Source organism: Chenopodium quinoa, unplaced genomic scaffold, assembly GCF_001683475.1.
Source record: "Chenopodium quinoa cultivar QQ74 unplaced genomic scaffold, ASM168347v1, whole genome shotgun sequence".
Lineage (NCBI taxonomy): Eukaryota > Viridiplantae > Streptophyta > Magnoliopsida > Caryophyllales > Amaranthaceae > Chenopodium > Chenopodium quinoa.
The window spans coordinates 198-23,906 of NW_018744151.1; the positions used below are offsets into that span (position 1 = coordinate 198).

The following is a 23,709-nucleotide window of genomic DNA, read 5'->3' on the forward strand; positions in this document are numbered from 1 at the left end:
CAAAAACATGTAGCCATTTATTATTAAAAAGCTAAAGCATAAAATGTCGCTTTTAATTAGGCAATGAAATAAATTATATTCGTTGCTATTTAGCAATATTTTATAAATTTGTTGCCAAACTTAGATGCTAAAAAGCTTTTATTTTTGTAGTGACCATGGGTGTACCGATGGGAAGACAAAAATTAAGGAGTGTATCAATGGGAAAAGTCAGAACCACAGGTGTACCAATGAGAATTTCTCAAAAAAAATTAATTAAATATACTTTTATCTTTTATTATTCCCCTTTCCACGTTCAACACATGGTATTTCACCCATTTTTGTTGTAGGTCCTTCCTCCATTAAATATTAATTGCAATAAAGGAATTTTTTACATGTCACAAATAATACCCCTTTATTGCAATTATTATTTAACGAAGAAAGTATTAAAAATCTTGCAAATACCTCTTTGAGATAATTTTGAATGTATTTAGATACGCATATGCTCTTCATTCTTCCCTAGAAACTCCGGCTATCAGTCTTAACTATCACTGTCAAAATGGTTGGACGGTTCGGGTTTTGTTCGGTTTGAAATCGGTTCGGTATTAAATCGGGTCGGTTTGAAATCGGTTAAGTGTCTTGGGGTTTGGTTCCAGTTCAGTTTAAATAGTTATCGATTCTGTTTCGGTTTATTCTTGAGCGTTTTAATTCGGTTCGGGTTGTAAACAATCTGGGTAGTAAACAGTTCGGTGTAGACGGGTTGCAGTTTGTTAACGGTTTGGTGTAAACGGTTTTATCCTGATTTAAATAGTTTCGGGTTGGAAACGATTTCGGGTTAGAAACAGTTAGTTCGGTTCTTTTTGGTTCAGTTTATAATTGGTTCGGTTCTTTTTCGATTCAGTTTATAACTGGTTTGGTTCTTTTTCGGTTCAGTTTTATAACTGGTTCGGTTCTTTTTTGGTTCAGTTTATGGCAAGAGGATTTTTAGTGGCAAGAAGATATTTTATACTATGATAATGATTTGGCAGGAAGATATTTTATACTATGATAATAAATTTTCAATAAATATTAATTTGGCAGGAAGAATTTTTGTACTATGATAATTAAATTTCATAAAACACCTTTTAACTTAATTTTAATATTCTCTTTATAGTAAGCAGTTTGTAGCCGATTTGTTATAAGCGGTCCGGTTCAAAAATGATTCGGTTTGCAAGCGACTTGGTTTATAAACGTTTCGATTTATATAATGTTCGGTGCAGACGGGTCGCGGGTTGTTATCGGTTCAGTGTAAACGATTTTTATCTCGGTTTAAACGATTTCGGGTTAGAAACAGTTCGGTTCTTTTTCGGTTCGGTTTGATTTCAGTTTTGTTTAGAACTGGTTCAGTTCAACGGGTTCGGTTCTTATATGGTGAAATGTTATTCGGAACGGTTCAGTTTTGGGTTCATTCACATACGGTTCGGGTCGGTTTGTTGCAGGCAGTTAAACGATTTCGGTTTAAAATTTGACAGCACTAGTAATTACAATTATGCTTTTGGTAGTTGTAGCATTTATTAACCGTTTAAGTACCTTTAATTTCATAATAATATAACATCTTAAAATTCTTAAATTTAAAAAATACACATTAATACGAATCTTAAAATCATCTCATTTGCTATTTTATTTGTTTTTGTTCAAATTGAAATTAAATTAGATTTGATGAATGGGATGGATTAGCCAAATTTTTTTTTTTAGATAATGGGTTGACCATAATTTTGGCCCTCGGAGTTTTGGATTTTTCAAGCCAAATTCGGGTCAGGCCTCAAAATATATCGGGTATTATGGGTATTACGGGCTACTTAGTCCGGGGGAGTATTTATTTATTTATTTATTTTCTGTGTTCTTCCCTTCAATCAACATCAAACAACTGTGCAACAGTGTAAATATCGTTGACTTTTTTTGGCCGGGTTTCAGAAGATCATTTTCAGCAGTAATATTTCATCTCAACCCCGATTACTCAGGTATTAAATTCCCATATTTCTGCTAATTTTTTGTATTTTAATCTGAATTATCAGTGGAATTTCGCAGTTATTATTGTTTATTATTGAACTTGGATGATTTTAATTATTTTTGTAGAAACTCCTAATAAGTTCATCATCAATTGAATTATACAATTCATAGCACTTTGTAATCTTCTAATCAAGTACTATAGAATTTTCAAGTATTAGCTTCTGTTACTTTATAAGAAAACTACAAGAGGGGGGTGAATTGTAGTTTAGGAGAATTGGGTCAAATATTCGCGGAATTGATAAAACAAAGCTAAAGGAACTTAAAGATAACTCAGAGAGATTTTCCGTGGAAAACCTCTTGGCCCACAAGAGGAAAAATCACGATCACTTGGGATTTTAGGAATGATTCTTCACTATAACAGGGCAAACAACCTATTACAAACTAAAAATCAATCTTCAAGTTCCTCTATGAACTTGAAGTTCCCAGCAGCAAGTCCCACTACTTGCCACTCTTCTCTTCTCTATTCTCTTCTCTCTTTCTCTACTGAATCCTCTTAGAGTTCACTCAAACTCTCAATTCCCAAATTACAACTCAAGTAAATAAAATTCTAGTGAAAGTAATTAAGAAAAACACCTAAGTGGAATGCGACTCTTGACTCGTGTTTTAAAGCAAGAAAGATAGAAAAATATATTTGAGCAAGGGTGAAATTATTCCAAGAATAACTCCTGCTTTTTATAGGAAAACTTTGCTTGGTAAAAACGCCACACTTCCCACCACTTTCGCCACCACTGCTTCATATCAACGCCACTACCATTTACCACTTCCAATTTGTTCAATCATGTCCTAGAAACCAGGACACGTTTTAAACCTTAAGGAAGCAACTTATGCGTAAGTGGTGAAGACTAAGTCAGTAAGTAGTTGCATAAGTTTAGGAAAGTAGTTTTCAAAAGATATTTTTCTGGAAACATTAATATTAACTCAAAGGATAAAATATTAACTTATAAAATCAGAAAAGATATTATTCAAAACCGATTTTCCTATTTTCTAGCAAACTATCAAATTCTATCTTTTTGACAAAATCAAATTGCATTCCACTAAGTATTAATTCCCAATTAGACTCACTTACATAAAACCTAAAATATAAAATATTTCAGACTTTATATTTCTCTTAGAAGTCTCTTCTCCGAGTCTTCTTTCTTTAGCCTCTGCTCTGAAGCTTTAGTTCCTTTACAGGAACACTGCAACTAATCTCTTTATTCTTTTAGCTCTACTTTCCTTGCTTTACCTTGTTCCTGCAACTTATAATGAGTAAGACTACAAAAACTCAGCAAGACATTAGTCCATTTATTTGACTTGTACGTGTTATCATCAAAACATCAAGGGCAACATTTATCATTATGGTACACAAGATATTGTAAAGATTTGCAGCCTATAGGCTATAGGGGGACTAAACAAAATTTGCAGTCTGATAGAAATTTAAGGATGAGACTCTGTGCTGTGTTCAGCGTAGAAAAACTGCACTTACAATTCGATGTTATCAAAGCTGCCACTGACAACTTCTTGTTGGGAGTAATGCAAGTCAAAAGATTCGAATGTATAAAGCTATGTTTGATGATAAGTTTCTTTTCGTGCTTGCCCTGGCAGGACGGAATTGTCCTGGGGGGTGGGGCGAAGAGAAGTAGGCTATTCATCAAGCTAGTTAACTTCGTACTTTCGTAGTATCCCACTTGCCCGGTCAAGGCAAAACAGACCAGACAAAGCTTCAAACAACTCCGTAGCTTTCCACCTCTCGCGCCTGATAGGGCTGATTTGCCCGGTCAGACCGGGCGGAGCCAAAAACTGGGATTTTTGACCTATGTTCTTCGCGCCCGACCGGGCAAGGGCTCGAAAATGCGTTTTTGTTCGGGATTTTATTTCCTTATTTTGATTTCTTCGCATAACCTATATATATATATATATATATATATATATATATATATATATCAAACCTTTGAAGCTTTGATACACACCAAATAATAAACCTATAAACAAAAGGCCGAAAACCCTAAACCTCCAAAAGAGATCTGAGCAGTTCTTGGTATAATTCCAATCCTTCATTCGGGGTACGGATTTGATGGATCGTTGTGTTATCTTTGGGGATCATTCGTCATTGAGAACCTCGTACCGGTGGTGGTGAAATACGCTTCTATGGCAGCCCTAAAACGCGTCACAACGTATTGAGATCTATATTCAAAGTAACATCTTTCCTTGTTCTTGTTATTATTCATTTTGATTGCAATAGTTTATTTCCAACACTTCTCTCCTGAAAATAAAATTGGCCGAGGTGGATTTGGAGTTGTTTACAAGGTATGTTTGTGTAATTGATGGATAACACACTAGGTGAAAAAAGGAAATTGGCACCGGTTCAAAACCCCTCAATGCCACCGGTTTGAACCGGTGCCAATGTGGGGGGGGGGGTGCCATTTAATGGATGAAGAAGCCACTGGTTTGAACCGGTGGCAAAACTTCGAAATTGGCATCGGTTAACCGGAGCCATAAAAGACCACAAAAAATTAGTTCAAAGTTTTTGGCAAACCGGTGCCAAAAAATCCTCAAAAATCAATATATTTTTATTTTTTTTTGTCTTTTTCACTTAAAAATTATATTGACTAAAATAAAGAAGAACAACAAAATATAAATCAACTATCATTCAATATAATCGAAACAGTATATAATAGAAAAAAAATTACAATATAGATCTATAAAATTGATCAATTACAACATATAAATAAAATAAAAAAAATACAAAATAAATCAAAAAAAAAAAATTACAACATCACAATAAAAAAAACCCATTCAACATCTAAATCAATATTCTTGATTCTTCGATTATGTGCACTATTTTGGGCTTGCAAAGCAACAGTATACCTGCGCCAATTAAAACATCCAACATAAGTCGATTAAACTGACTTAGCTGCGAAAAAAATAATAAAAAAACCCAGAAAATAAAAAATCAAATCAAATTAAATTCGATTAAAAGAAAAAAATAAAATAAAAAAATCGAAAATCAGTTAAAAACCCAGAAAAAATCAAATTTAAATTGATTATAATAACAAAAAAATCGATTAAAATAAAAAAAAACGATTAAAATAAGTTTAAAATCCCAGAAAATAAAAAAATAGAATTAAAATAATTTAAAACATCGATTAAAACAAACCAGAAAATCGAAAATCAGTTAAAAACCCAGAAAATAAAAAAAAATTAAAATCGATTAAAATAAAAAAAAATCGCTTAAGAAATCGATTAAAATAAAAAAAATCGAATAAAAATCGATTAAAATAAAAAAAAATCGATTAAAATAAAAACAAAAATGAATTAAACCCTATCTTGCTCATGCATGCGTTCTTGGTGGATTAAACCAAAAAAATTTCGAAGAAACCCAGAAAAATCAATTAATCATAAAAAATTTCGAAAAAACCCAGATTAATCAATTAAACCCAAAAATTTCGAAAATTAATTAAACGCAAAACATTTCAAAAATCAATTAACCCCAGAAAAAACCAATAAAAATCAATAAAACCCAAATTTCAAACAATATTACAACAATAAAACCCCAAAAAACAAGGTATTTAACACTAACCTCAAATAATCAAACCCAAAATCAGAGAAAAGGATAACGAGAGAAAGAGGAGATAAAAGAACGAAAGAGAAAGAGAAAGGGATTGATAGAATAGAGAAATAGAACGAGAGAAAGAGGAGATGAGAATGAAAAATCAGAGAAACAGGGATGAAAGAGGAAGGGATGCGAGAGAGAATGAGAAGCGACGGTTTGAGTGGAGAATGAAATAGGGTTTGAGTGGAGAATGAAAAAGCGTTATTTTTTAATAAAAGGCTCGACACCGGTTCAAACCGGTGGGCTTTATTTTTTGCCACCGGTTTGAATTGAACCGGTGCCTTTTTTCCTAGTTCATAAATCTGCCAATTTTTTAGCCCATTTTTGCCTCCGGTTCGGACTGAACCGGTGGCAATTAAGGGGGGCCTTCTTCATTTTTTCTACCAGTGACATATAAAAACTGTTTTTTTTTTTCTTTTTTTTTATGTTGAACTTCATACCAGTAAATTCTTCTTGTCAGGAAAACAACTTATAGGGTTCACTTTCAAATTTAGGGAACACTTGCAGATGGACAAGCTATAGCTGTTAAGAGGCTTGCAAGTCCCTCAGGGCAAGGAATTAGGGAATTCAAGAGTGAGGCATGCTTAGCAGCAAAGCTGCAACATAAGAATCTTGTCAAAGTTCATGGATTTTGCTTAGACGGAGAAGAAAAATTACTTGTATATGAGTTTGTGCCAAATAAAAGCTCTGACCGATTTCTACATTGTATGATTTCAGTTACAACCTGAACTTTGTTATAAAAGGCCATGTTGGAAAATGCATATTATATACAATTATTTGTGAAAAGTTCTGATTTCTTGATGACTTACTTCTTGTCCAGGCTGATATTGTAGGTACAAACAGGGGAGTCCATTTGAAGTGGGAAACTCAGCTCGACAAAGGATTGTAATGGGAATTGCAAGAGGACTTCAGTATCTTCATGAAGATTCCAGATTCGAGATGATCCATCGCGATCTCAAGCCTAGCAACATATTATTGGATGGAGAAATGAACCCCAAAATTGCAGATTTTGGAATGGCAAAACTTTTCGAGGCAGACCAAACTCAAGGAAATACTAGTAGAGTTGCTGGAACATTGTAAGTTTGATCCCTTCCTATCTCCTCCTCTAGATAAAATCCATAGCCCCCCAAACCTTAGTCATGAAATCTCATGGTTTTTTTTATTTTATTTTATATTTTTTTTTTTTTTTTTTTTTGCGGATGCCAAATGCTGCAGTGGCTAGTGGCTACATGGCTCCTGAGTATGCTTCAACAGGAAATTTTTCAGTCAAATCTGATGTTTTTAGTTTTGGAGTCTTACTTCTGGAGATTGTGAGTGGACGCAGGAATAGTGTAACTGATCTAAACATAGAAGATGAGAACTTACTAGATCATGTAAGCTTTAATCATAAAATATTATCCGCCTGAAAAAAAAAAAAAAAAAGGAAATCACAGCCTCTGCAAGAAAAATTTAACAGATAAAGCTCTTTAACTGTTGTTATGTTTTCATAAGGCATGGAAGTGCTGGAATGATGGGACCGGTTTAGAGTTGGTGGATCCAAATCTTGGAGGAAATTTCTCAATCCCTGAAATTGAAAGATACATCCATATTGGATTATTGTGTGTTCAGGAAGATGCAGCTAGACGACCAGCAATTGCATCAATCTTGTCTATGCTCAGTAGCCAGTCAGCTGTTCTGCCATCTCTGACAGCGCCTCCAGCTTTTCCGTATAAGAGAAACCTTCCTCAAGCCTTGAGTGCAAGTAATGCTCATTTTACAGAGGTGTTCACTAATGTGAATGGCAGGTAATTCTATTACATGGAAGCTCTGTTACTTAGAAGGCTGATTGATTACAATGCTTGAAAACTCTATATAGGGATTCTTTTACACAAAATTTATTTCCTTCATGTCAATGAATGATAATTGTACTCAATATTTTGCTTGTTAACACAGCATGATTCTAATAATGATTTTTCTGATTTTGCTAGACATTATTATTTGTTAACACAACAATTGATTCTACTTTGATGTGGATCCAAAAGTATCACTGTGTGTGTGTGTGTTTTTTTTTCCCCTGAACATAATAGTTTAATTTGCTAAAGCTGAACTGAGCTGACTCAGCTGAACTGAATTGTTTATGAGAAAAGGAAATTAGGAACTAAACTAAACTGAACTGATTGGAGCTAAACTGAACTGAATTGAACTAAACTGAAATTAAGCTGAAGAGAACAAGTCCTGTGATTGCATGATTGTAGGTCAGTTTCCTTTTTTACTTCCCATATTTAGCATCACTTTGGGAGGGTCTCTACAAATCATCACATGGTGTAACAACAGTTGGCTACTATTATATTGCAATAAATTATACTGTAATTATAAAGCTGCAGACACAGTTGTAACATTAGCAGCATCTCTATTATCGAGGGTAGAGCTCTGTCACAGAAGCTTCATTAACTGATAATGATCTGCTATTTGATTGATCTGAGGAATTGTCTTGTGAAGGTTCACTTAGTAGCATGGGACGGTTTTGTTTGAAAAATGCTGGTTGCAAAGGCGCTTCCAGGGTCATAGTGTTGCTACTTAGCATAAGAGATACTGAAGACATAGTTGGTCTATCGGCCATGTTATTCTGAACACATAGCAAACCGATGTGTATGCATCTCAGTATCTCAGCACTAAAAGCAGGGGATAGTGCAGGGTCTACAAGATTCCACGCTTTGCCTTCTTGCCAGTTTTCCCATGCCTAAGACATCATAATTTAATGTTAAGAAACTAGTTTGATATGTGTTAATCAAGTTTTACATAAGCTGAGTGTAAGAATAAATGATAACACTTACATAAGCAAGCAGACTTTCCTGTTTTTCTCCAATTTGGAAAGAGCTAATCTTTTGGCCGCTTACTATCTCCAAAACAAGTACACCAAAGCTAAACACATCCGACTTCAATGACACCTGACCTTGGATCAAATACTCCGGTGGCATGTATCCGCTGTAACAAACCAATGTCATCTTTCAAAGTTAAAGTTTCAAACAATTAATAGTAATCCCAACATTTTATCAAAAAAAGAAATCCCAACATGGAAAAAGCTGCTAATGTTATGATACTTACTGAGTACCAACTACTTTGCTTGCCACTGCTTGAGATTGGTCAGCCTTGAACAACTTTGCTAGGCCAAAATCTGCAATCTTAGGGATGAAATCAGCGTCTAGCAGAACATTAGCAGCTTTCAAGTCACGGTGTATAATCCGCTGTTGTGAATCTTCATGCAGGTATAGGAGTCCTCTAGCAACGCCATTAATAATGTCAAGCCGCGTATCCCAGTGCATAGATGCACGGTGCTCTGGGTCTGTAATTATGTACAAGCCTTAGATGATTTGCCAAACTACTAATGAAAATAAAAGGATAGAACAACTTTAAGCAGTAAATACTAACCAAAAAGAAAGGCGTCAAGGCTTTTATTGACGACAAACTCATAAATGAGAAGCATTTCATCTTCTTCCAAGCAGAATCCGAGAAGTCTCACTAGATTCCCGTGATGCAGCTTTGCTAGGGTCAGAATTTCATTTTTGAACTGCTCTTCCCCTAGAACTGCATGTCGTTCGATCCTCTTCACCGCTATTTCTTGCCCATCAGTCAGCTTTCCCTGATACAAAGATTTATTCTTATTAGCTCTTGCATTTGATGTTATAAATCCTAGACAATTACTAAACAATTACCTTGTAAACAGTGGCGGATCCACCTTTTCCGAGCACATTTTCAACAGCAAAGTTCTCTGTTGCAACCTTGATTGCCCCAGTACTGAATTGTAAGGATTGAAGAGTGTCCATTTCTTCCTCTATACAAATTATATAAATAACATTACAAGATTAAATTTGTAGTTTACTAATAATATTGGACTGCTACAAAGAATTCTTGCTTACTGTCAAAATTTCCTGAAAACTTTATCTGCTTCTTCCTTCGTACAAAGATACAGAAGGAAGCTATGATAAGGATGAGTACTAATGATCCAACAATCGGAACAACGATAGCAATGATTTTATGTGATTTGCTACTACTTGCACCTAAAAAAACATAACACAAATCCATGATACAAGTTAGGACTAATTATAATAGTGAAAGAGAGCTAAATTAACCAGAGAAAAAAAACATAAAAAAAATTAATTCTACATATTTTCTTACCTTGAATAGAAGTAGTGGCATTTCTGTTGGAGGCAGGTGGAGTAGCTATGTAAGTTACATTCTTATAGAAAGGATAGAGCTCATACCGAAGATTGCAACTAGCCGAAACCACTCTTCCTCCTTTAGCCATATATAAAGGACTAGTGGTGATAAAATACTGTGTGAAGACACTCAAAGTGAGATTTTGCACACACTTAACACAGTCGAGCCTATTCAAGTCAGGACTACACTGAACAAGACCATACAAGGATTGATTGGCAGTAACTTTCGTGTTTCCGGTAGCAAATTTAAGAACAGAATTACCTAAGGAAGCCTTGTTTTGCAAAGAGGTCATCAAAGTAGTAAGCGAACTGTTAAACTTGGGGATATCAGCAGTAATTCTGCCATCAAACCGAAGAGCCCAAAATGGCCTATCTGTTAAAACATGAAACAGACTGATGTTTGTGTAATATATTACACAGTTGTCAGAATACCCGAACGCCTTCATACTGTTGGGACAGACTGAAAGCAGACTAGAAGCAGAAGAACTGACACAATCACGACAATCATCGACTGAGATATCGGCCCTGCAGAGAGCCATGGCTTCGACTTTGTTGGGTTGTTGACCGGCGGTGAAGTTATAGTAACCATAGGTGATTTGGGTGTTTGAAGACATAGAATTGAGGGTTGTTTTAAGGTTTGTTAGATAAGCATTGGGAGTGGAGTGATTTTCTCCACACAAATTATAGAGAAACTCAAATAATTGAGCAGAAGTTTTGGGAATGACATAAAATAGTTGAACCAAAAATACTAAGAAGAATAATTTGGTTAATTTCATATTTGCTGTGAATGTGATTCAGATGGTAGCTAACAGAGGTCTATAAATAATTTTTAAAAGACGAAAAGGGTAAATTCGGGTCATAAATAAATATTATATGACGAAAAGGGTAAATTGGGTCACGGGTTGTTATCATACGAGTCATAGCGAAGTTGCCTTATATTCTGTTGCTATCTATAAAAAACTTGGAGTGTTACAACTTATAAGAAATTATTACTAGTACTCCCTCCGTCCCTAAATTACATTCCTCCTTTTTATTTTTAGTATTCCAAAATTACATTCCTTCTTTCTATTTTTGTTAATTTTTTTTTAGTAAATCAACTCTCTTTTTCTGTTTTATATTTAATGTTTTCTCATTCATCCTTACCTAATCTCACTCATAATCCTTGTGCCAAATTACAATGAATATGATTGGTTAAAAATTTTCAATTAGGAGTATGTGATTAATCCTTTTTTTTTGCAAAGGATTGATGACATGTCATGAGTAATAATTAATCTATCTTTGTACTTCTCATTGCATTATCTAATTATTATTATTTGTCTTATTCTTTTCTCCTTAATTCCCGTGTAAATTTCCAAAGAGGAATGTAATTTGGCTTCAAAAGGGTAAAAATATTATGTTTTACCATATGTACCATAAAATAAAACCATTATTAAGATATAATTAGATAATAAAAAAAATATTATGTTATTACCATTATCTATAAAACTTATATTCTGTTGCTATCTATAACATAATATATATTTTTTGACGAGATAACACAATATTAATAATGTATTGCTATTTGGTCAAAGCCGCCACTCCGTTAATAAAATAATGCAGAACACCACTAGTGGAGCATTGTATGGAACTATGGGCTTGGTGAGTTGTGGTTTTTCTATTTGGAACAATCAGGGTGTTTGCTGGTGGTGGAGCTAGCTAGGTGCGATACTATGGATTAGTATGCCGTCTTTTACATTAGATTCGTCTTATAAGAGAATTTTTACTTTTATAAGTTTTGATTGGGTGTGATGCAGTAATCTATGAATTCAATCTTAATCCATACATCTTTTATCCACATGTATATGTGAATAGGGATTAACTATTCCACGTTAAAGGAAGAAGAAAACTAACATATTTGACTATTCAAAATAATTGTATAAAGTCATTGAATAATTACATCTCCATTAGCACGCATGCTTCATTTCCACAATAAGATAAAAGATAAGCTCTATTTGATATTTTTTGGGAGCAAAATGTGGTAAACGGTCCTCTCCTAAAGTACTACGATTAGTTGAAACTTGAAAGTGGAACACTATACTCGTAGCAATTTGGATAAAACTCCAATAATGAAAAAGTGGATTAGACACTTAGATTTCAAAGAAAATGTAAGAAACTTCAATATTATAAGCTGAAATTTCTCAAAAACATCAAAAAAAAAAAAAAAAATGTAAATCACTCTCATAGTCGGTTTGGTCTTATATTTGTTAATATTGTATTTATATTAAATCTATTTCGTATTGTGTATATATATTGTCTTATAATCAATGCAAGGCCTAAGCCGTTTTCTCCACATATTTCTTCACTTTAACATGATATCTAAGCCTTCTAATTTCTAGAGAACTTTTTTTTCGATCTTGGTTTGTTCTTCAATTTTTTTTTCCCCGCAAGCTAATTTCTTAGTGAGATTAGGGCTTCAATTTTTTTTTTCACAAAATTCTGTTTGGTTAATTTAAGGTTTACAATCTCTAATTTTTGGTTAGTTTGTGCCTTTGTAGTGCGCATATTGTGTATGTGTGTTGTGTTGTACGCTGCCTTGTGGTGTGCGTATGTTGAGATTTTTTGGTGCTCCGTAGGTGCGCTGATGTTGTGATGTGCTGCTATTGTGGTACGCTGTTGTTGTTTGCGTGGTGTTGTGGTGCTACGCTTTGGTGTATCGTGTTGTTCTGTGGTGCGTGTGTGCGTGCTTGCTGTGCAGTTGATATTGCATGTTTTGGCTCAGTTTTTGAGTAATACGCAAGTTTCTCATTGGGATGCGGTTATTCGTGTCTTACGGTACCTTAAGGGTGGTCCGGGACAAGGCATCTTATTGTGACCTATGAAGGATTTACACCCGACGGAGTTTTTGTGACAGTGATTGGGCGGCATGTCTTTTTTGACGTTCCTTTGGTCAGGTTATTTTTTGTTTTTAGGTCATTTGTCTGTTTCTTGGAAGACTAAGAAACAACCTACAGTTTCCCGATCTTCGGCTTCAGCCAAATACAGATCTATGTCAGTCACTACTTGTGAGGTTAAATGGTTGAAACAGTTGTTGTTTGCTCTTGGTGTTGATCATTCGAAATCTATGCAGTTGTTTTGTTATAGTCATTCGGCCTTGCATATAGCTAAGAATCCGGTGTTTCATGATCGTACGAAGAATAATGAGGTAGATTGTCATTTTGTACGTGATGAGTTGTTGAAAGGTAATATTTCTACTTAATACGTTTCGACGAATCATCAGTTGGCAGATATTATTACGAAGGCTTTTGAATGACAACGGTTTGGATTTTTGTTACGCAAGTTGAGCATTCGTGATCTACATGCTCCAACTTGATGGGGAGTATTATTAGAAGTCAGTTTGGTTTTATAATTGTTAATATTATATTTATGTTAAGTCTATCTTGTTAGGATTTTAGGCTTGTCAGGTTTCCTTTTGTATTATTATTATTATTATTATTATTATTATTATTATTATTATTATATATATATATATATAGTCGTATAATCAATGCAAGCCTAAGCCGTTTTCTCCACTTTAACACTAATTATTTGAACGCAGTATTTTAACATATTCTAGTTGTAAATTAAACTCATGTAATGTGATTCACTATTATATTATTCCAAAATATAGGACGCGTCTATTCTCCTAAATTTTAGTAAATAAAGCCATAAACATGACAAAAAGGAAAGAGATAATAATAATAATAATAATAATAATAATAGTAATAGTAATAGTAATAGTAATAGTAATAGTAATAGTAATAGTAATAGTAATAGTAGTAATAGTAGTAATAGTAATAATAGTAATAATAATAATAATAATTATTATTATTATTATTATTATTATAAAAAATATAAAAAAATAATTTCAAAAATAATTTTTTTTAAAAAAAAAGCCAATTTAAAATAGTTTTATACGTGCAAACTAAAAGAGTATTTGTCAAAAAAAAAATATATATATATAAAATAAACAGATTAGTAAAACTCTAAAACATACCATCCCTCCATATTTAATTACTTCCTCCACTTTTCTTTTGCAGCCTTATTTACTACTTCCTTATCATAGTTAAAGACTTTCATATTATATATTTCTCCTCCTAACTTTCATACTTTATTTTTTTAAAACCATTAGCACTTCATTCATATTTTATTGTTTTCTACTAAATTTTGTAATAAAAAAAATGGAGCAACGAATAAAATACGGAGGAGTATGCTCGAAGTAGATAAGATGATCAGATTCATGTAACAAATAAGGATGTAACCATTGTAAGTATTTAAATCACTCCATATAAAGACTATAATTACTTTTAAAAATACACTGTACTATTTATAATTTTACAACTAGTTTTTAGGCCTCGGGCGATGCTTCGAGTTACTTAATTATATTTAAATTTAATAAAATATGGTATAGCTAAGTGGCTACCAATATATATAGTTTTAAAACTTGAAATCTTGAGATCAAATCTTGTCCAATCCATATTTTTAAGCACATAACCATCCAAAAAAGTCACATTGTAGAGCAAGTGCGTGCCCCTCTTCAATGGGAATTGTCGAGTCCACAATAAACCGTTAACAGTATCGTTGACGTAAGAAGATGGCCACAAAATAAAAATTTAAGAGTAGGTTTAATTGTATTTATTTACTATTTTTTTTTATTTGAAAGGTACACAGTACTAGTAATTAGTCAACTTCACATGCGAATTATTACAATAATATTAATTTATTATTAGTCAATATGGATGAGCTTCGTTTGATATTTTGGTCTTTAGGCTTAACTGAAATTCAACCCTTCGATGATTAAAATGATAGATTAACTGAAAATGAAGGGAGTAATAAAGTTAGATCCCAAAAGCATAAGAACGAAAGCCTCCTTTTTTTTTTTTTTAATTGATGTGGTTTAGAATATAATAATTATAAATTCGTAATATATTTTATGTTTGTAAGTTTGTTCACATCTTAATCTCATAAAATTTATAGAGTCCGTATATGTGTAAATCAATGTTATGATAATTGTGAAACAGAGGGAATATGGTTTATTAATAACTAACCCGTCCCATAAATAGGGTAACAACTTGTGCCTATAGTCTGTTCATCTTCTTTTCTTGGTCATTCATTTGTTAAGCTGTCATGTTCTTGTCCTTCTTGACCAAATGAAAAGGAAAAAAAAAAAAATCTTCATGTCTAACTGTAATACAAGGAACAATGGGTGGTTATTCATTGTCAAATTGTCATGTTTTGTCCTTCTTGACCAAATGAAAAAAAAAAATCTTGAATAATGGATCAATAATGGATCACGAGTCAAGCTAAGGTAACGAAATTACCTTGAATAATTGATCAAGTAGTACCCTAAAGTCTAGGACGTAGTAGTCTTGTAGACAATTACTAGTATTATTCCTACAATAATCTTTTAATTTGAAAAAGACAAATTGACTCAGGGTCTGTTAACATTTAGTGAACTGAAATGAAATGAATTGAAGCTAATTAAACTGAACTGAACTAAATAGAGCTGAAATGAATATTTATGAGAAAGGAAATTAGGAGCTGAACTGAACTGATTAGAGCTGAACTGAACTGAAATTAAGTTGAAGTGAACAGACCCTAAGTATAATCTTTTTATAATTTATTAGTGATAACTTTGAGCTCAAATCAAAACTACTTCGCAAAGATAACAAAAAGTCACTCCATATTTCTTAACTATTTATACAAAAGAACCAAGAAAATGATATTCAAATCACTGTATTCTTAATTTAAACGTCAGGAAATCTATTTCAAATAAATAGCGTCGTGTTTTGTTACAAGGCTAAACTCACGATAAGTCGATAATACATCAATCGATTCACCTGTTTGTGTAAATAATTTAGTAGTCATAAGTAACATGGTTTAATATATACTTCCGCTATATATTTTTTTTATAGCAACATTTCTCTTTTCACGTATACCATATATGATTTCAATCGCTAATATCTTTAATTACCAATATGTAAAAATTATAAATATTTAATATTAAAATAGTATAAATCGAGACGAATATAAAAGATCTCAAATTACTATGTATTTGCTTGAGTATAAGTCATCAACAATAGTCAAAGTAAAACACATAAATAATGTAAAAGTCAAACTACTATTACAACTATAATAAAAACGAAGAAAAAACTATTCACTTGACAATTAATTCCGGGTATCCATTCGATACCTTCTAGGGTCATCTTAAGCTCCATTACCTAGGGTGCAACTCTGTTATCGAAACATTATTGATTGAACCTCCCTCTAATCTTACACTCGACTTAGTCGTTGTACTCCACTCCAAGAGCATATCAGGTAGATTTTGGTCCTCGGTACAAAATGCAGGCTGCGCCGGTACTTGAAGTGTAACAGAATCACTACTCAACATAAGATCGACTGCAGCCATCGTTGGCCTGTCCGTAGGGTCGTCTTGGACACACAACAAACCGATGTGGATGCATTTTAATATCTCGGTACTAGAACCGGGTTGTATTACAGGATCTACCAGATAAGAAGCATTGCCTTCAGTCCAATTTCTCCAAGCCTATTATAAACCAATGTTTCAAATGCCATTTATAAATTTTTGTAACATTGTGAAAGAAAGTTATCAAAATATGTCAAATTTTTATAAGGTAACTTACAAAGCTTAAGAGGTTTTCTTGATTGTCCTCATCGTAAAAAAATGAAGTAATCCTTTGCCCGCTTACTATCTCTAGGACGAGTACACCAAAGCTGTAGACGTCTGACTTTACTGATACTTGACGTTCAAGAGCATACTCAGGTGAAATGTAACCTCTGCAAAAACAAGATATTTTATTTCTTGTACAAAGAAATCATAAAAACATAAGCCAATACTAATATGGTAGGTAGAGTTTGAAGATTTTGGATGCTTACAAGGTACCGACAATTTTGCTAGCTTGTGTTTGAGTTTGATCAAAGTTAAATAGCCTTGCCATACCAAAATCTGCGATCTTAGGATAGAAATCCTCGTCTAAGAGAATATTAGCTGCTTTGAGGTCGCGATGTATGATTTTTAGTCTAGAATTTTCATGGAGGTACAAGATCCCTCTAGCAACGCCATTGATGATTTTGTAACGTGTTTCCCACTGCATAGATTGGCGACTTAATGGATCTGCATTTGATTACGTGTAACAGAATTTTAGACAATCTTATTGATCAATTAAAATCAATTCCCTTAGAGCGAGGTATCAAATCTAATAGAGTATAAATTATATTCGTGGACCTCAGCCATCAGCTTAAGCTTAAGCTTTTGGTTGAGTTGTCCATTAACATAGTATCGGAGTCAGCATGACACAAAGGTCACGAATGACCTATGCTGCATCTCATTCACCCCTCTTCGGGTATGTAAGGGCATGTGTTGCATCCACATATCAAGCCCAAATGGTCTTTCATATGAGGGGGAGTGATAGAGTATAAAACATATTCTTAGCCTCAACTATCGACTTAAGCTTACCATCATTCTATCAGAAGTTTTTTCACTCACCAAATATAAACTTATCAAGGCTTCTATTAGCAACGAGCTCGTAGACGAGAATCATTTCTTTTCCATGTAAGCAAAATCCCAAAAGTCTCACCAAATTTCTATGGTGGAGCTTTGCTAATATCAGTACTTCATTTTTAAACTCTGCATCGCCCTGCCCCGAGTTCTTTACAAGTTTTTTCACTGCTATCTCTTGTCCATCAGGAAGTACACCCTGAAAAATGGATTAGGAAATTAAAAAAAAGATGGCTTATTTGTACTCATACTCTCTATCGAGTTGTTTGATTGAATTAGTACCTTATAAACAGAGCCAAATCCGCCTTCTCCGAGCTTATATTCCTCAGAAAAGTTCTGTGTTGCCTGCTTCATAGCTCCAAGACTAAATTGTAACGATTTTATTTCCTCAATTTCATCTTCTGCACTTACCCATTAACAAAATTACCAACATTATTATATACAAGAAGCAAATTACATGAAAGAAAGCTGTAAATTAGACTAAAAATCTTACTGCTGAATTTCACCATCCAAGATTTCCTCAATTTTCTTTTCTTTAATAAGATGCTGAAGATGATACTTGTAGCAAGTAACATAGTTGACACACCAAGTGCGATTGAAACAATACCGACTATTCGAGTCTTATTACTTTTTCGACCTACCATAAATCATATAATCCATAATTGTTAACTAGTCCAAAAAACTTGACAAAGTATTTCAAGCAACAATTGAGGTATGAATTATTATGTGTTCGATATTACCTGAAGTAGTAGCATTATTTGATGGACTGATGTTGAGTGACGACGTAGGCAGAGGATCATCAGGCACATTCCCATAGAAGGAATTGATATCATACCGAACAAAGCAATTCGGTAAAACAAGCATAACTCCAGAAGCCGTGTAATTCGATTGAATACAACACGAAGGGAAATAATCAATTAACTTTTGACTACACTGCATACAACTTCGCTTTGACAAATCTGGTGTGCACTGCACAAGACCGTACAAACTCTGACCACCTGATGTATTAGCCTTGTCTGCAGCATACTTCATCTCTGAGTTACCGGAACCAGCTCGATTCTTCAACGATTGCATCAGCAAAGACAGTGCATCACTGAAACCACGAGTATTCGTAACAGGTGGTCTATCTGCATAAAACCATGGGTCTACCACATTTTGTACTTTCCCATAAATAGAACGGTTTGAGAAAAATACTGAGCAATATCCACTATACCCAAATCCTTCCATTTGGTTAGGACAAACGGTATTAATGAGCAAAATAGCCGAGTTTTTAATACAATTCCGGCATGTATTAACAGGGACATCACCCCTGCATAGGGCTAATGAACTCACTTTGTCCGGTTCGTGTCCTGCTGTTATATTGTAAAACCCGTAGGTGATTCGAGTGTCTGTCGATAGAGAGTTTAGGACTGCTTGAAGGTTGGATTGGTAAGTGCTGTTTGGTGCGTAAGTCGTGTCGCTGCACCACTGCCTGCGGAACGAGCTCTGAGCTGAGACAAACTTGGGCATGGTAGAAGAAATTATGAGACTGAGTACTAAGAAGTGAAGGTTTGAAGACTCCATATTAGCATTAATTTTGTTTGTCAAGCGATGCATGCAAAAATATTGAAGAAGGAAAAATATATAGTACAAACTAAAGTAAGAAATGGAAGAAAGAATGGTGAATATTTTTCTTGAGGATCAATTTTGGTTAACGAACTAACTAGTCAATGAGATAGAAAAGTTGGTTTCAACTTAATGTTTTCAATTCATGTTGTTTCTTCAAAACTAATGATGCGTAATTAATTATTCCACCCTTTCTTCAATTTCCTTTGTAGCTCGTCTCTTTAATTTTGCCTCATTTTATCTTTAGGGTCAGTTCATATTTACTAAACTGAGTTGAATTGAATTGATTGGAGCTGAACTGAACTTATTGAAGCTGAACTGAACTGAAATTAAGTAAATATGAACAAGCCCTTAAAGCTAAGGATATACACCTTTATTCTTAAAACCACCCTTTAAATTCCACCACTCTTCTCTATATTACTTTATTTCAACGAAAAAATTACTTAGTAATAAAGTAACATTATTACAGCATGAAGCAAAAAACAAAAGACAGAAGGAGTATATAATTGCAGAAAGAATATGTTGACCAAAAAATATTATTGGTCTATCACTTATCCTCATATAAACATCTATCATCCCATCCATTTCTATTGTTATCATTCTTATGTCACTCCACTTGCTACGCCCTTTATAAATCATTCAAAGAATCTCTTTTTAAATTACTACTTCCCCCGTTTTATTTTAGATGCAATACACACTTTTTCACTGTATTTAAGAAATGTGGGGTTCACATAATATAATACACTTTAAAATGAGATGAGTGGTTGTTAGGAGTGTAATTTAGTAGGCCATATGCTTTAAATAAGGGAAATAATATAGTTTTTCCATAAAGCAATTTTTCTTTTGTAGTGTGTTGCAAATATTGTGACATTTCCTTTTTAGGGAAGTGTTGCAAGTAAAAGAAAACGGAGGAAATATAAGCTTTGATCACGAGATTACAAATTAGGATTATTTTATTTTATTATACAGTATTATAAATTAGGATCTCATTCAATACACTTAAAGTATTCTTCTCTCACAAAAATATTCCAAACGTAACAAAAAAATAAGAAACGGAAGTTTGTTCTCAACTAATGAGCTGAGGTTACTATTTAAAGGTTAGTGGATAGAACTTTCCGAAGGCAGCTTACTTGCTAGTCAACAAGAAGTGGCCATCAATTATTTCTAATTAAGTGACTTAATAAAAAGTTAAGATTGGGTTTGGAATGGAGTGAATTTGATTAAACAATGATTTAATTTACTTCGTTTTATAATGGGTGGCTATGAATTATATACTATTAAATTGGTGACAAAAATGTACTATATTTTTATGGGGTCAAAGGTCAATTATGATGACAAATGTTTTATGAGATTTTTTTTTTATTCAATTGAAGATTATAGTCTAAAGATATTTGAAGTTTTAATAATACAAAGAGAAGAAGTTGTTTAACTATTACGGAGTATTATAATCAAGTTACATGCACATTATGGACACATGTGCATGATCTTCAAGATACACTGATACACTCGTTTATTTTAAGAACAAAATAGTAGGATAAATAAACATGATCTTTTACTAAAATGGCTAGTTTGATAAAAGTATTTACCAAAACGGCTAATTATAAAATTTAATTCCCAAACTAGCTAAATTTATTGATTTGAAATGATAATCTTTAGGTATTATTTCCATTGAACCGGTTTGGTTCACTTACTTTATTATTTTTTTTTTATTTTTGTTTTTCTGGTTTTATTTTTATTTCCTTAAAGATTTTTTAAGTTGGAAAATTTAAGCACAAAGCTACTAAGAATGTAAACAATTACAGACTCGCAGAACCCTTATTTCGATAAAAATAAATTAAAATTAAAAGCTCTAATTTTTCATCTTGATCATATCAATCACAAAAATTAGAAATTTCAAGTAGTATTGTTCTATCAATACTACCGCAAATTTATACGACAATAAGGGACTTTAAGGTATTGTTTATCTCAAGTAAAAAAAAAAAAAAAAGTATTGCTCATCTTTTTCATGTCTATTAATTCTATACTTTTTATTAATGTTTGTTAATATAAATATATATTTTTTAATTTAGACTCCAACTTTGTGGACAGCAAGATTGAACAATTTGTGAATGCTCAATTTTCTCTAACTGTGGCAGCAATAGTAACACATATCAACTTGAGGTTTAACTTTCAGATAAGTTACAAGAAAGCTAGGTTAGCAAAACAAAAGGCTATAAGGAACTTATTTGGTGATTGGGATGAATCAAACAAGCAAAAAGACTTGCGTGTTGTGGACCCGAGGTCTATACACACGCAAGACGCAACTGACATTATATTGAACATAGTGACCATTATTTTTAACATAGTAACCTTAAACTTGAAATACGACGCTATTATCCTAATTTTAACATAGTGTCCTTTATTATTCATATTGATCTGTATATAAAATATTTCATTACAAAATAACCACTTAGGCCTATATATTACCAAAATGATTTTTATTTCAAAATAGTGAACTTTTTTTTAAAATTATGGTGACCCTTTTTTTATTAATAAAAAAATCATACTTTCTCTAATGTTAGTGGTCCACAATAAATTAGTGTGAACTAGGTCCATTTAAGAATTTGTATCAAACAAGATTCTCCCTCAATGGATGAATGAGGTTGTAAGAGCAAATCCTGAAACAGTAGTACTTTGGAGATAAGAGGCTAAAAGGAACAACTACGAAGTAATTCTTTTTAAATAATACCTAAAAAAAAACCATAAAGTTAATCGAATCAGAGTGAAGTCAGTGAACCGAATCGGTTTAAAGGAATAAAAAAATAAATAATATCCTTTCAAATCAATGAATTTATCTAGTTTGGGAATTAGATTTTATAATTAACCGTTTTGGTAAATACTTTTGTCAAATTAGCTATTTTGGTATATATTATTGTTTTTTTTAGTTACGAATTTATTATTATTTATTAAAAATAAATAACAATATCATACGGAGTAGTATGCTATTGCATGCTTTTGAATTTTGAAGCACAATTAGACCACTCTCACTCATGGTCAAAAAAATAAATTGTCATTCTCTCTCTACCCACTTTCTCACTCTTCTTTTCCACTTTTTTCCATGGGCGTTTTTTTTTATACAAGTCCTCACACACTCATGGGCTAAAATAAACCCACAACAAAAGTAAAATTTTTAATAATAACGAATTAAGTAGAAAAATGTGATTTTTCGAAGTGCACAAAAATATAACAAAATGGGTGTCTACTTATAGATAAAAATAAATTATGAACATTAATAATTTTATTTTTGTTTTTAAATACGTTAAATTAGTCAAAATATCTATTTTTAGATTTAATTAGTGGGCTACACAAGTTACTGTAGCATTACAAAAATGCCATGACCTTGGGCATTTCTTATTTTCCTCATGGGCATTTATTTTTTTGCTCATGAGTAGGATACATATTTTTGGTTTTTTACCTTGAATTTCTCCTTATGGGCATATTTTTGACCATGAGTGAGAGTGCTCTTAGCATATGTGTCCAGTACACTGACACACTCTTTGACAAAGAAAACTACAGAAAATGGGTGTTGCCTAAATTCCTATAGAGAATTGAAAATGAGTGGACTGTCCAACATCACACACATTAGGCCCAAAATTCAGGCCCATTAGGCCAAAAATTCAGGCCCACTGGGCCATTGGCTGCAATGCTTAAATAGTAGCTTTTTTTATTACCAGTTTTTTTCCTTTGGAATGAAAATTGTAATGGTCAAGAGTCAAGACATACACTAGAGCTTCATCTCTATTGATCTGTGTATATTATGACCAAACGTCCAAACAGTGCAAAATTCGGCGGCTTTAAGTTTGGATATAAGCAGCCTCAATCAGGCAGTACTATCGAGGGTAGACCTGTGTGATGGAACCCTCATTAATTGAACAAGCAGGCAATTGACTACTCGATTGGTTTGAACTATGTTCCGGTGAGGGCATACTTGATGGTGTGTGACTTCGTGAGAAAAACGCAGGCTGTGAAGGTACGTTGAGAGTCATGGTGCTGCTACTTAGCATAAGACCTATTGAAGACGTCGTAGGTCTATTGGCCATGTTATGTTGCACACACAACAAACCAATGTGTATGCATCTCAATATTTCTGTACTAAATGCAGGGGATAATGTAGGATCAACAACATTCCATGCATTTCCTTCTAGCCAATTTTTCCATGCCTGTGACATCGAAATAATAACATTGTTAGGCTATTTAATTTATTTGGTTAATTATCGATGTTTACAATTAGTAATCATACTTACAAAGGTAAGCATATTTTCAGGATTGTCTCTAGATTGGAATGAGCTAATCCTTTGACCGCTTACCATCTCTAGGACAAGTACTCCAAAGCTGAAGACATTGGACTTCATGGAAATGTGACCATGAGGCATGAAGGACGTACTTTGGTGTCACCGGCAAAATCAAATTATATACTCCCTCTATTTTTAAATATTGCTCCACTTTCCTTTCTCGATTATTTTTAAACACTTGCTTTATTTTCTTATTTGTAAAACTTTTACAATATTGAATTCATTTTTCTAAACTAGTAGACCTAACATAAATCATATTTTTATTCATTTTATATTATCTCTCCTCCAATTCTCTCAATTACTGGTAGTCTGGTACTGTATAAATTTTTTTATTCTTTCACTTACCCCACTACCTTCATATTTTATTACTTTCTCCAAATGCTCCTAAAATTTTGCACATGAAAAAATGGAATAAGTATTTAAAAA

At 33.0% G+C, this 23,709-nt stretch overlaps 3 protein-coding genes across 3 annotated transcripts; 1 reads left to right on the top strand and 2 right to left on the bottom strand.

The window, feature by feature from the left end:
* Positions 1-5,676: 5,676 nt before the first annotated feature.
* On the top strand, positions 5,677-7,754 carry LOC110693439 (cysteine-rich receptor-like protein kinase 6). Its single transcript, XM_021870551.1, has 4 exons — positions 5,677-6,322; positions 6,438-6,693; positions 6,840-6,990; positions 7,109-7,754. Exons 2-4 carry the CDS (start codon positions 6,506-6,508, stop codon positions 7,403-7,405), a joined length of 636 nt encoding a protein of 211 aa, XP_021726243.1. The 5' UTR covers positions 5,677-6,322; positions 6,438-6,505; the 3' UTR covers positions 7,406-7,754.
* Positions 7,755-7,790: 36 nt separating this feature from the next.
* Positions 7,791-10,624, bottom strand: LOC110693425 (putative receptor-like protein kinase At4g00960). The gene is made up of 7 exons (XM_021870543.1): positions 9,773-10,624; positions 9,514-9,654; positions 9,310-9,428; positions 9,026-9,236; positions 8,702-8,939; positions 8,431-8,581; positions 7,791-8,336 (listed from the first exon to the last, which is right to left on the bottom strand). Exons 1-7 carry the CDS (start codon positions 10,587-10,589, stop codon positions 8,010-8,012), a joined length of 2,004 nt encoding a protein of 667 aa, XP_021726235.1. The 5' UTR covers positions 10,590-10,624; the 3' UTR covers positions 7,791-8,009.
* Positions 10,625-15,858: 5,234 nt separating this feature from the next.
* Positions 15,859-19,511, bottom strand: LOC110693418 (putative receptor-like protein kinase At4g00960). Its single transcript, XM_021870538.1, has 7 exons — positions 18,088-19,511; positions 17,841-17,984; positions 17,630-17,748; positions 17,336-17,546; positions 16,726-16,963; positions 16,473-16,626; positions 15,859-16,375 (listed from the first exon to the last, which is right to left on the bottom strand). The coding sequence occupies exons 1-7, from the start codon at positions 18,941-18,943 to the stop codon at positions 16,046-16,048; spliced, it is 2,052 nt and encodes a 683-aa protein (XP_021726230.1). The 5' UTR covers positions 18,944-19,511; the 3' UTR covers positions 15,859-16,045.
* Between the last annotated feature and the right edge of the window lie 4,198 nt (positions 19,512-23,709).

Coding starts and splice junctions, on each gene's coding strand:
- LOC110693418 (XM_021870538.1), bottom strand. CDS start 18,943: ATGCATCGCTTGACAAACAAAATTAATGCTAATATGGAGTCTTCAAAC. Junction 17,749..17,840: donor TTGGATGGTGAAATTCAGCA/GTAAGATTTTTA, acceptor GGGTAAGTGCAG/AAGATGAAATTGAGGAAATA. Junction 16,964..17,335: donor CCTTGATAAGTTTATATTTG/GTGAGTGAAAAA, acceptor AATCAAATGCAG/ATCCATTAAGTCGCCAATCT.
- LOC110693425 (XM_021870543.1), bottom strand. CDS start 10,589: ATGAAATTAACCAAATTATTCTTCTTAGTATTTTTGGTTCAACTATTT. Junction 9,655..9,772: donor TGCCACTACTTCTATTCAAG/GTAAGAAAATAT, acceptor ATGTTTTTTTAG/GTGCAAGTAGTAGCAAATCA. Junction 8,337..8,430: donor AGGAAAGTCTGCTTGCTTAT/GTAAGTGTTATC, acceptor ATGATGTCTTAG/GCATGGGAAAACTGGCAAGA.
- LOC110693439 (XM_021870551.1), top strand. CDS start 6,506: ATGGGAATTGCAAGAGGACTTCAGTATCTTCATGAAGATTCCAGATTC. Junction 6,694..6,839: donor AGTAGAGTTGCTGGAACATT/GTAAGTTTGATC, acceptor TGCAGTGGCTAG/TGGCTACATGGCTCCTGAGT. Junction 6,991..7,108: donor ATGAGAACTTACTAGATCAT/GTAAGCTTTAAT, acceptor TGTTTTCATAAG/GCATGGAAGTGCTGGAATGA.